At 42.3% G+C, this 12,998-nt stretch overlaps 1 protein-coding gene across 2 annotated transcripts; it reads right to left on the reverse strand.

Annotated features, from left to right (window-relative positions):
* Window positions 1-426: 426 nt before the first annotated feature.
* Window positions 427-12,990, reverse strand: ankrd24 (ankyrin repeat domain 24). Of its 2 annotated transcripts, XM_086282369.1 has the most exons (22): window positions 12,825-12,990; window positions 12,521-12,589; window positions 10,675-10,805; window positions 10,148-10,236; window positions 9,997-10,061; window positions 9,809-9,866; window positions 9,565-9,635; window positions 9,379-9,485; window positions 8,476-8,648; window positions 7,459-7,532; window positions 6,984-7,103; window positions 6,738-6,857; window positions 6,482-6,611; window positions 6,139-6,317; window positions 5,332-5,495; window positions 4,083-4,861; window positions 3,664-3,980; window positions 2,769-3,002; window positions 2,126-2,302; window positions 1,881-2,042; window positions 1,530-1,595; window positions 427-820 (listed from the first exon to the last, which is right to left on the reverse strand). In XM_086282369.1, exons 2-22 carry the CDS (start codon window positions 12,554-12,556, stop codon window positions 752-754), a joined length of 3,321 nt encoding a protein of 1,106 aa, XP_086138495.1. In that variant the 5' UTR covers window positions 12,557-12,589; window positions 12,825-12,990; the 3' UTR covers window positions 427-751. The 2 variants fall into 2 exon arrangements, with proteins under 2 accessions (XP_086138495.1, XP_086138496.1); XM_086282370.1 differs by lacking the exons at window positions 7,459-7,532; window positions 12,521-12,589; window positions 12,825-12,990 and adding exons at window positions 7,822-7,844; window positions 11,070-12,020.
* Window positions 12,991-12,998: the final 8 nt, after the last annotated feature.

The raw sequence follows: 12,998 nt of genomic DNA on the forward strand, positions 1-12,998 counted from the left end.
AACGGCATCGGATGATCAAAAATGCAGTACAACTTTTTGTGAGTAAGGAAGCAGCTGAAAGTTGTTTACACCGTGTTTTTATCCTCACAAAGTATAAATGGTTGTATGCACGTATTTCAGGCATATTAGTTGGTTCAAATATTGTGTCTCTAGCTTCCTTAATGTATGTGTATAGCTGCTGCAGAGGGTCATGGATCAGGATGGCCAGAACAGCATGCTGGCTTACATACTGTAAAATAAGGACCCTTAGTGTTTTAAATACGCATTTGACATATTACTATGCATTTTTCTCGCACACTCGTAGTATAGTTACTGGAATGGATCCTATATTTGTGTGCTAATGTATCGGGTCCACAGTTAAGCCCAGAGTCAGTCAACCGACACTCTTTGATGGATCACTTTAAAAAGAACACAGTGAACCGCAGAGAATTTATCTTCTTTTTTTAATTAAAACTATTATATAAAAAAAAAACAAATCAATGCATCTGGTATCGTCTAAATATTCACTCTGTCACATTCACATTCTGCTTTCATAAACTCCTCACATACTACACAATAAAGGCACTCCATGTTCCATTTTTCTATTGGTTGTTTGGGTTACTACATTACAAGCATGCAGCTATACCTGACCACAGATCAGTTGTATTTGGCTTTATACTGGGTACTGGTCCCACAGGCTGCTGTGATAGAGCTGCTATGCTGCCCTGTAGAGGGGACTGGAGCTGAGAGAAACTTGCAGATGCTCTAAATTTCATTGCCCCTCGTGTGTCATCTTCAGGATCTGGAGTAGCAAATGCTGCACCTCTTCATCCATGCGACCCTGTTGACAGACGATGATGCCATCTTGAAATGAAAGGTAACCGATACTGCAAATAGCAGTCCAAGATACTTGTATTTCCAGAAAAACAATGTCACCAACTAAACATTACAATAACTGTCCCATTTTAAGAGAGGCATCAAGAAGACAATTCCTACCTGCTAAAAGCATTAAAGGTAAGCAACTATGCAGCCAGCTCAACAACATAGAACAAATTATAGCTAGCACGCCAAAAGGTAATAACAAATGAACAATGAACTGAACACTAAAAATCACTGTGATCTAGATAAATCAACTGAAAAATACAGGCGGCAGCCAGTGGTACCCCTCAGGCTCCTATTAGATATACCTTTGGTATCAATTTGACATTGACCTTGAGGTCAAGGTCACTGAGATCTAAATTTGTCCGAGATTTATAGTAGATACACCTTTGTATCAGTTTGAAACTCCTATGTTGCATCATTCTGGAGTTATCACACTCATAAACGTGTGTGTTAGCGTTGCCTGCCTGGCAGGATGACTACAGTACTCCGTCTTTTACAGCTGAGGGTTAAAAAGTCAGAACAACAGGGTCAACAATGTGTACGCACCTGATGTAATTATACAAAGACTGCTGTTGTGTGATCCAAAGTAGACACAGACACACAAACAAATCCTCAACAAATTTCCATTTCAGTCCTAATTGTTGTGCATATGAGTGCACTGAACTGACCTGCACAGCTGCCAGTAAGTGTGAGCGGTATACAGTCACCACTTTTTTGTGCTTTCTCTCCCAATCCTGCAAAAAAAGGACAATATCATTATCATATTACAGTACAAATCTGTCTACAACCCAGTCAGGCCTTTCCAGTCATCAAGTGTAGATCTTTTAACTGTTCCCAGAATTAGATCCAAGTGCACTAAAAGCTGACTTCAGTTATTGTGGTTGTGTTCATTTGAATAAGCTCCCTGCTGGCCTCAGATCAATTATATCTATCCAAACATTTAGAATGAAAAACCACTCAAAACCTTTTTATTCGTCCAGACTTATGAGTACATTTTCACTTTGAATCTAATAGATCACCTGGAGCTGTTGAGTGAGGATGGCAATCCTATTCTGCAGAGCCATTTGCTGTCCAGGGTTACCATGATGGGTTGATGAGGAGGAAGAGGTGATTCCGAGAGGAGGCGAGAGAGCCCCCAGGGCCTCTTTCAGTCGGAACACCTCCTTTGACAGCTCTGTTATCTGCACACATATTGAACACATCACTTTTCACAACCTTGTTCTTCAAGAGCAGCCGTGAACTTCATGAACAGCTAGCATCTCACCTTGCGGTCCTTCTCTTTCACGAGGCTCTGCGATTCCTGGATGTCTTTGTGGAGTTCCTGGATATGGGTTGACTGGGCTTGTAGTTCAGCAAGTTGTTTTTGAACTGTGGCGAGCTGCGACTCTGCGACCTGCCGCTCACTCTTGTTAAAGAGTGCCTCCCTTTGTACCTGGAATACCTGCAGTAGACAAATAATACCAACAGTCTCATCCTGCCTCTTAATAAAAAAAAAAAATCTCTGCATTTAGCCGTTTAGTTTATTATTTAAATGCAACAGCAGATGTGAAGGAAAATTCAATTTGGAGTGTCCCTAAAATGAGATTAGATGTACTTTATTTATCCCACATTTGGGAAGTTAATTTTTTTACAGCAATTAAAATCAATTAAATGCAAAAATATATAATAAAAACTTAAATTAGTAGGATAGCTGTATTGCTTTCTGCTGTTTTGTTATATTTTGAATTGGTAGTGCACAAGCAAATTTAGTACATGACTCAGATGGGTCATTGCAGCAAAAAGAACTACAGAAGTAATGGAGTAGGATAATGTAAAGGCAGGCAGGAGGGCATCAAGGCCCACAGCTACTGCTGCTGTTGCAAAACAATAACATCTGAGGTCTCACATAATATCATAGACACACAGACCTCAGTGCAGGTCTTCTCGTGTTTACGAGTAAGATCGTTGAAACGGGCCGTGACGGCGTTGATCTCAGCCTGCAAAGAGAGCCGAAGGGCCTCGTGATCCTCCTTAGAAATCAGACCCTGTTCTGCAGCCTTCTGGGATTTCAGCTCTCTCAGTTCCATCTCCTTCTCACTCAGAGCATCCCGAGCTGCTGCTGCACCGCTCTCACTTTCCTGCAGGGCGTGCTGGAGCTCTGCCTGTGAGACGAGCCAGGATTAACTGAAGAGTTTTATTCCGTCTGACCATGTGTGCATTTAAAACAAACTTCTAAAATTTGGAAATTCAATATCAGTATTATCATTATTATTATTATCATATGCCATTTAATAATGTGCAAGATGGCAAGGTTCATTAACAAGGGATCTGTTTGCTTAAGAGTTGTGGTTGAATAAAATTAAAAGCAGAAGGAGAAGTCAACTAAAAGCACATGTGCATAGCTCTTACTTCTCTCCATACCTCAATAAACAATTTAAAGAAACTGCAAATGCCCATTTTGTAATTCGTTGTATTTAATATTAAAGATTTTTCAGGAAAAAATGGAGGCATCATTCAGGCCCTGAAGTTTCATGCTTCAGATAAAATGTATTAATTTTCACTGCAGGCAGATTCACTCACAATTAGCTTTTTACAGAACAATTACAGCAACTTATTACTGTATATTGTGCACGTGAGTTAAGGTGATGAAAAAATGTGAACCTGTCCTTTAAAAGTGGAGGAAATGGTTTTCCTTCCATTTATCAACAAGCTTCTTCTGCTGAGTCTATATTTAACATATTTAAGAAGAGCCCGGCCTTATCAGCTACTTTTGATCACTGACCTTTTGAGCTGTTATTATCATATTTGTACATTTCTGCTGACCTTGACTTTCTCATGCTCCTCTTTGGGAATGGCATCCTGCATGGCCTGCAGTTTAGCCTCCAGTGAGGCAGCCTGCTCCTCAGCATGGCCCCGAAGGGTTTTTTCTTCCTGGAGCTCTTGCAGTGTCTGAGCAAGTTGTTCTGACACCGCCGACAGCGCCTCTTTATGTTTCGCAAGTGGCACCGTGTCCTTCAGCTGCAGGGCGTCCTGTGCCCGGCTCTCTCGCTCGGCGCACAGACAATCCAGAGCCTGAGCTGCTTCCTGCCTCGCTACTTCAAGTTCTTCTCTCACTGCTGCTAAGGTGCGTCTGGAGTGCTCTGATTGGACAGAGGCACAAATAATAACACATGAACTCAACCTGTGAACTAAATACAATGGTTTTCTACTCATGCAAAATGACACTGCATTATCAGTTGTACCTGATATGACTGAGGGCTCTGAACTCTCTGAATGCTCTTCCTCCTCTTCTTCATCTTCCTCTTCTCCGTGTGGTGGAGGTCTGAGTCTCTCCAGCTCCAGGAGGGCATCGTTGAGCCTTCTAGCCACATCCGCCCTCTCCCTTGCCAGCTGCTCACACTGGAGTCCCAGATTCACCTGCACCTCCTCCAGCTCCGAGCGGGGCACACATTTCCTCAGTTCTCCCTCTAGCTCGTGCAAACGCTCCTGAAGGCGATGGACCTGATCTCCATCTCCTGCTCCGCCTCTATCTTTTTCTGATAACCTGCTCTCTGCCAGGGCTGCCTCCAACTTAGCAACGTTGTCACGTAGGCACTTCACTGTTTCTGTATCTTCTATTTTGTCTTCTTTCTCCTCTTCCTCTTTTGTAGACTCCTTCTGGGCCAGAGCAGCCTGGAGTTCCTTTACTTTCTCTGTCAGCTGTTTGATTATGTCACTGTCCGAATTGCTCTGACCCCCAGCCTCACCCGTTCTTTTAGAAAGCTCCTCCTCCAACTCTGTCACCCTGGCTCTCAGCTGCTCTGCCTCCTGGCTCAGGCCCTCCTCTGAAGCCCCAGCACCTGCTGCAGCAATATCCCCTATACCACACTCCACAGAAAGCACCCCGACACGCATCTGCTCCTTTAGCTCCTCCAGCTCAGATTTGGAAGAGGCCAACTGCTCCTCCAGCTCACGCAGCTTCTCCTTCAGAGCTTCTGTATTCTCTGAATCTGCAGCTCCTCCCTGAGAGCGCTCATCATCACTGCAAAACAACAGAGACTTGAAGTGAAATTAAGAAAACATGCTATATTCATATGAGTCAGACGTTTAGTTATTACAGAAAATAACACAAGGTGATGTCCTCAAAAAACAAAAAACAAAAAAACCCAACGTAAATTCTAATCAATTATAAATATTTAGCCTTTATGAAAACAAGTGACATACAGCTTATTGTTAAACAAACAAGGGTGTAAATGAGTGACTGCTTCAGAATTAGATAACACTTTCTCAGTGTATTATTGAGGTGTTTTGTTGCTTAGCTGCAACACAGATGAGGTTTTATATTTTTTCAAAGAAAAATAATACACATGATGCAACAGCAGTCATGAAGCCTTATGTCACGAGGACTCAATTTGTAAACAAGCACATTTTAGAATGAAGGCCAGAGCCAGTGAACGGGAACTCTTCCTGTGATTCTAGTTTGAAGTGGTAGTATTTCAAATAAATTCTTACTGCTGCTCTTCCACACTTGAAGCCTCTGCTGAAGCCTGGGCCTGAGAGAAGCGCTCCTGAAGGGTTTCATACTCTTTTCTCAGGGTTTCATACTGAACGAGAGGGACAAAGTCCGAACTGGAGGTCTGCATGTCTGTGTCATCCTTCTCGAACATCTCCAACATCTGTACACAACAGAGGTGAAACTATAGCAGCTTATTAAAAACTCAGTTAGCTTCAATATGTGAGCCCAACAGAATGTGCACAGAAAATTCAGGTAGTGTCGTTAGAGTACCACGTTTTTGTGACAGTGTGAGCACATGAGCATATACTGCCAGTTCAATTCAATTTTACTTCAGTTTATTTAAGTCTTTATTGAGTTTGGACTTTTCATGTTTCCAGTGGGGAATGAACAATCACACTATAACAGAATGCTTCATAAAACCATCAGCACTAATAAGCTCTGATTAACTTCAACTAGCATGAACCGGTCAGCATAGAACGCCTGCAAAATGCCTCCATGTCTACATCTGATGTTGCTGTGTTCTATTTATACCTAAATGAACTAACTGCCTGGGTACATTAGTGCACCAAAGTGAAGCGTCCCAAAGTTTAAGTGGTCATGACTAATGCTTGAATGAAGGACACTCAGCAACTCTTGAAACAGAATCTTCATCTCTTGCCAGGAAACCAATTAATACTCTTTTGACTACCAATTTATCTTTGTTAATGAGCCAACATAATGAAGGCATGAAAATGGTGTCTGTGCATGTGTGAGAGTAGGTACTTATGCATTAGCTGTGTATTTATGCATTTATGCTGCCTGACCTGAACTTTCAGAACAAGTTCAGCATTCTGGGAAGTAAGTTCCTCTATTTGTTTATGCAGCTCAGCAACAGCTCCTGGGTCTGCAGGGGCAGGAGAGGGGCTGACTGAGTCAATGTCCGTTTGAGAAGAGGCCTCATCCTGAGCAGGGGAGGCTCTGGAGCGCTTGGAGAGCAGCTTTTCTAGAGCGAAAGTTAAAAAGAAACAAAGACAAAAATAAATCAGCATGACTCCCTGACATGAAAGATGTAAGAATACCCAAGTGGCACAGCAATGACACCGGCATGAAGTGCATGCACGCTCTGTGCTAGGGACGGGAACGGTCACAAATATTTGGATCGCATACCTGGGAAGTCCAGCATTTCATCCAGGTCCTCAGAGTCACTCGCCCCAATACCATGGACTGCTTTCAGTTCCTCAAGCAGTTTGTCCCTCTCTGCCTCTGCCTCCTCCAGACGTTTCTTTAGTTGGGAAAGCTAGTGAGCAAACACACATAATATTGGCCACTGCAGTTGCATTCAGAAAGTACAATTTCAATCACTCATGGTTTAAACAAAATAAGGGAATGCACGCAAGGCATTAAGGAGACTCTTGTTCAGTACCTCCTCCAAGGCAGAGAGGGCACTCTGCTGCTGCTGCTCCAAGGCTTTGATCTTCTGGAGCAGACGGCCTCTCTCCAGTCGCAGCCGCCGAATCTCCTCAAACACCTCCTCGTCTTCAGCCTAAAACAAAACAAGCAAAAAACAACCCAACACAAAATAATTAAACCAACAATAGTCTGCCTTTTATGTTAAGATAAAGGAAGAAACCCTTAAAAGCCAAATAAGAGCCAACATTACAGTGCTAACCTGGGGTGACTGCTGGGTTTCTTGAGGCTGGGGAGAGGGAGGTGGGGACTGGGACTGATGGGGCTCTGGAGAGTGGGCAGGAGGAGCTGAACTCTGGGACTTTTGGGAAGGTGGCACACCCTGCATTTTTGAGATCAGAAAAAAAAATAATCAAGAGAATCACATCACACAGATCAATAAACAATCCAGTTAATGTCTTGAGAAGCAATGTTGTAGCTTAGAGATTTCACCAAAGAAATGATGGTACAATTAGTATAAACAGGGACACCTGCCAATTCTTTCAGAGTGCCAAGTGGAGCTGTAAACTAAAAATTCATTCACATCTTTTTATTTCCTACAGTCAATCAAAAGAAAATCTCAGGTGTAACATTTCTCAACTATTAAACTAATATCACTTCATGTTTAGGGTACAGGAGATACTGACAACACTGAACAGAGAAATGTTTCGTGCCCACTAACATGTTTCTTACAGTACCTGAAGAGGAGACCGAGGTGGTGGAGGAGCTTTCCGTTTGCGGGGGGTAGTCCCCCCTTGCACTGATGAAGCGGCTGAGGGGGTTTGAGAAGGCTGCATTGAGGTGAGAGGGTGATAACAAGCAAGCAAAGATCAAACTCAACTTAAAAAACAAACAAAAGGGAAAAAATGGAGAAAATCAAGATGAGACAAAAGGTCGCCAACTAAAGAGAAAGAAAGCCAACACAAAGAAAGCAGCACAAAAAAAACAAAACGAAAAAAACAATGACCTCATATTGGAAAACATGCACAATATGATTGCCAAAGTGAGCCATGATCTCATTTATGGAAGGAGTGATGCAGCACAAGAATATGCAACATTACCTCCTCCCCTGCGCCCTCAGAGACTATGTATGCATAGGGAAAGAAACATTAAAGCACTTAAACCTCACTTGCACAGAGACTCAGAAAACAGCTAGAAAAACATGCAGACAATGCCCTGAAATCCCTTTCTAATATGCAGTTTACATGGGTGCCATTCATGTATTATGCAGTAAATCTATGAAAATCTCTCAAATTATTATGAACCGATGTGGTCAGGCATCATGTGCACACCAAATTACCTCCTTCATCTTCTCAAAAAAAGTCAAACATCTGTTTTCCATGTAACCTATCAGCAAAGTCTTTGTTGAGAGATAAAAGCGGAAGCAGCCTTTTTCATTTTTATGCCCCACTTTACAATCACGCCCAGCTGTCCTTCTGATCCACTTCCCTCTATTACAGTTGTTTTCCAAGGAGGCCAATGAGAATGTCTGGATCTGGAATATCACAGCAACTCAAACCATACTCTGGGTCTGATTATCTCTGGAAAGTCACTGTGTACCATGTGTTACAGTGGGGATCAGAGTAGCTGTGTTTTCACCATTCCCAAACATTCAGTAATTTGATTATCTGAGCTGCACTACTGAGACAGGTCTTTTGAGATCTTAGAACAAAAGCAAATGCAAACACTACTGAAAGAAAACTTGGGCCTCATACCTGAAGGTACTCCATCCTGCAGCATCTCAATGATACGTTGGTTGCCTGTGGTTACGCTGTAGTCGGTAGCTTTGTGTCCGAGGCCGTCGACCAGCTGTGTGTTGGCCCCACCTCTCAGCAGAGCCTCTACAGTCTCAACGCTGTCACTCTCACAGGCCAGCATCAACGCAGACCTGTGACCCCACACAATATATAATTACAAGGCAATAAAAAAAATACTTACGATGAGGAATGCAATACAAAAAGAAACTACAGAAGTATTAGAGAATGTTTATTTCTTTCCAGGCCTTCACTTACATATTGTGCAGAGTTATCTCGTTTGGCATGTCAATCATTGCAAAATAAAATATGCTAAAAAAAGGCGCAATGTTTCATTTTGTTCAAAGTTTCCAGTTATAAAAGTCAGGATGTGTTTTGAAAAACAAAAAACAAACACACTGCAGGATACTCAATATGAAGCAGAAAATACTGCAGTTTTTCATTTTATGTCAAATTTGTGTCTTTTCCCTTGTTAATTTTAACCCGAGGACTGTTCTCTAGTAATCCTCTCCAAGGGGCCGTCTAAAGCCAACCCAAAAGCTGTTGCCCCAGCTGGAGATCCTGACCTGCATCCCTCCAAATCTCTCGACTACTGGAGTAATTCTATGGGAATCCTTTCTGCAGACCCAGACTGCTGTGGGAGTAATCCTGAAGAGATTTTATTTTTGTTCTAGCTTAGCTAGAGGGTTCTAGTGGTTTCATGACACTTTCTAGTGATGTGAAATTCCAACCTGTTTGACTTCAGTCATTGCATCTATAATGATTTCAAGAAACAGGAAATGAAGGCCCAAGCAGTCATACCCTGCCTCACCAAGCCATGCAAGGAAAACAATATTTGGGATACTATCAATAACAGTTCACTACCTTCCTTGATTATCTTGTATGTTTGCATTTGCACCTCGACCCAATAGAAAGACACACAGTTCCACTCTACTCATCTGGGCTGCCAATATCAGAGGGGTGGCCCCGTCCTGAAAAAAATAAATAAAAATAAAATTTATTTTGGGTCAGCAAAAACAGCAAACCAAACAGCTAAATTGTCAAACTTACAGTGTCCTGGGCATCCAGATTGGCTTTAAAGTCCCACAGGGTCTCAGTGCAGGACATGCAACCACTGACCGCTGTGAGTATAACCAGCGTTCAGGCAATTAAAAGTTTGCATATAGTACGTTTTGCAATGACATGATTAAATTCAACTGAATTTCTAAACAGAACGATCAATAAAATCTTGTTATAAGCAAACTGTTATGGAATTAAATAAACTGGTGTAATAATTTTATGCTGTAACAGCGACCTGCAAGATGGAGCGGTGTCCTTCCAATGCTGTCCGTGCAGTCTACCGCCATTCGTTCCTGTTAGAGGAAACAAGCACGCATCATTGGTAACCGGATAAATATTTAAAATAATGGCCATTATTTTTATTAATGATTTCAATAATTAATTGATTAGCTATGGTGTCATTGTTGGGTTTTTTTTTTTTACCTGTAACAGCCTCTTTAAGCACTCAGACTGGCCATTTTTGGCTGCAAGATGAAGGGCGCTGAAGCCTGGAGTCAGACAGTTACATGTATTTTATAAACAGCCCAGTGGCTTACAGGATACAACTATGTTTCTGTTTAATAAAATCCCTCACCGGCTCCATCGGTGACGCTGATGTCTGCACCATGAGAGATGATAACCTCCAGACAATCTAGCCGGCCTCGGGATACAGAGAGGTGAAGCCTGTCAGGAGAAACAGGACATGCCACCACATCTTACAGGTGAGAGGATAAAAATAAAAATGGCTTTTATTTCTGCATTTCTATTGCAAAATGTCACAATTAGTGATCCTTCTCATCAGTTAAGTTTCAGCTCAAGATTCTAGTTACTTTTATTTACACTTGTGGTCATAGATTGACATTCCCTAATTATGGACATGAATGTGATTGTAATTTAAGTTTTTTAATGATTTCTTTGGACAGTTTTTTTTCCCAGAGTTTTTGTCTAAGGTGCACTTTTTGGTAACTGTTGGTAAGTTTCTGGCACAGGTCTAGCTGATATTTGACCACTCTTCTTGGCATAAATGGTAGAGTTCATTTCAACTGGTTGGCTTCCTGGTACTACCTGGATACAAATTTTCAACAGGGTTGAAGGCACAGCAGACTTAGGCACTCAACTTACGCCGACTTGCCCTCAGCATCCAGCTTGGTAGGACAGAGACCTTTTTTGACAATGAGAGCTGAGACTTTATCGGGTTCATTCTGCTCCACAGCCTGCAAGAGCCTTTCATCACTCTTACTCCAGTCCTGACTCTGAGGGGGCCAAAACAGAGAACAGGTCACCACGAAAACTGATACCGTACCACTTCTCTTACCATTCAACACAACAGTTGACTGAGAAATATGGAGCAGTTAGAATGGGCAACAACTAGTGATAATGATCCAGTAAAGAAAAGAAAAACACAGTAAAGACAACAGAGCACAACAATTTTATAGTTTATGCAAAATAACTTAAATACAGAAATATTATAAACTACGGAGGCAAAAAAATCACTTATATTTCTATGTGATACCTACTGGCAGCGGTAGCAGGCTGAAACAAGGACAGAACCTCTTCATCAGGCTATAAACAGGCTGTTGAGGATCCATGCTGCTAACAGGGTGTCACACACAACTAAATACAGCTACAGTATACGAAGCCACCGCAGTGTTTCCTATCAGACAATACACACTGCCACCTGGCTTCATAACAATACAAACACACTCCAAATGATCGAGAGAAAAAATCAGCTACCCCTAAGTTTCTTTAAGCTACCCTTTAGAGGTCAGAGCAAAAACACAGCAAAGCTCTACCTACCAGAGAATTTATGCTCTTGTGAAATCATACCTCCAGTGAAAACGAAGGACTGTCACACATAAACTGTGACGCACTTACACATAACACAGCTATTTTCTGTCCTCCCTCTCCGCATTTAAAACAGCATCCTTTCGTCCTGCTCCAGCTGCTAGCAGAGTCGTAACAGTCTATCCACTGCACCACACACACTCTCCCTCCTTTCCTCACTGCCCTCCTTTCTCTAACCTAACATTTTCTCTTGTGCCTTCCTCTCTATAGCCACCTCATTTCTTTTCTTCATTAGTTTTTTTTTTTTTTGCCAGGTCTTCCAACAGTACCCCTTGGCGTCAGCGTCACAGATCTGTGCCTCTGCAGCTTCAGAGTAGGGCCTGTGCGATGTGAGGACTCAGCAAAAACAGGAAAAGGGAGCTGGACAAGCTGCACGCTGCTCTGCAGGTTTGGGACGTCATTTATAGGGAACGGGAGAAAAGCAAGACACAAACACAAATAGGTACAAACCACAAAAACAGGACAGCCCGAACTAGCAATTTTACCTATCTGGCCTCTTGGAGTGTTAAGTTATAGTCCACACAGTCTCACCTAAAGAGGTAACCTTCATTGCCACTAAGTCAGGGTGATACAGCACAAAGAAAAGCCTATAATTGTTCTAAAAGCATCACCACCATGAAAATGCTAACACAAGTAGGTCTAGTTAGATAAACCAGCAACTTTCAGTGCAGCCTATCAGTTTGAATACACCACACTGCATCGTGTAGAGGATTGCTATAATTCTCTGTTGGTTCTTATTTAAAAAGTAAAGTTAACATTTTAAACAGCTTTCATGTGAAAAGGGATGACAGCAGGATAATAGGAGCTATTTGTGTGTGCATGTGTGTGTGTGCAGGTACATGTGAATAATTGAGGGCTACCTGAGATCTCTGGTTACAGCTGCAGTCTGGAGACAGTCCTGCCTTCCTGCTGCTCAGTGACACCAAATCCCACTGCCCCCCATTACACATACACACAGAAAGCAACCTGGGACTGTATAAATGACTACATAACACAGTCCAGTTCAACACCTTAACATTCATTTAAAAACCAAATAACTTGAAGCAGCATATCAGACAGGTGTGCTCCTTTAAAACATACCCACCTGTAAAACTCAAGATGCCACACAACAGATGGCTCTTACCTCAATCTTTTTAAATTTTGCTTTCAGGCTTTTCATAACGGTTGGACAGCCTTTGTCTAAACAGGTGCACTGCAAAGTAAGAATAAAAAAAAAGAGCTAAAGTTAAAATGCTAGTGTAATTCTCAGTGGGTCTTAAGGAGGGTTTGATTCATTTACCCATTACTCAGCTCTCAACAGTGGACCAGCCACAGGGTAAGTACTAAAATTTGGGGAGTACATAGGGAATGCACCACCAGGCTAGCATCAACACTAACGCAGTTCATGCAGACACACAATTACACAGCTGGAGAAACGTGCAGCCTACCCGTGGACGACCGTCTAGCTCCAGGTGAGGGTTTCATCTGTCCCACGAGCTCCTCGCGGCAAAATACTGAAGTCACTGCTGCCTGGCGGACAGCAAGAATGCGCCCGCCCTAATCGTAAATTAACCAATCAGCACTGCAGGAAACGCCGGATCAGCGTTTGATTGGAGATGATG

This window comes from Aulonocara sp. 'chitande type north' Nkhata Bay, linkage group LG23 (assembly GCF_057382095.1).
Source record: "Aulonocara sp. 'chitande type north' Nkhata Bay isolate Kocher_YH1m ecotype deep benthic linkage group LG23, A_spYH_male_GT1.1, whole genome shotgun sequence".
Classification (NCBI taxonomy): domain Eukaryota; kingdom Metazoa; phylum Chordata; class Actinopteri; order Cichliformes; family Cichlidae; genus Aulonocara; species Aulonocara sp. 'chitande type north' Nkhata Bay.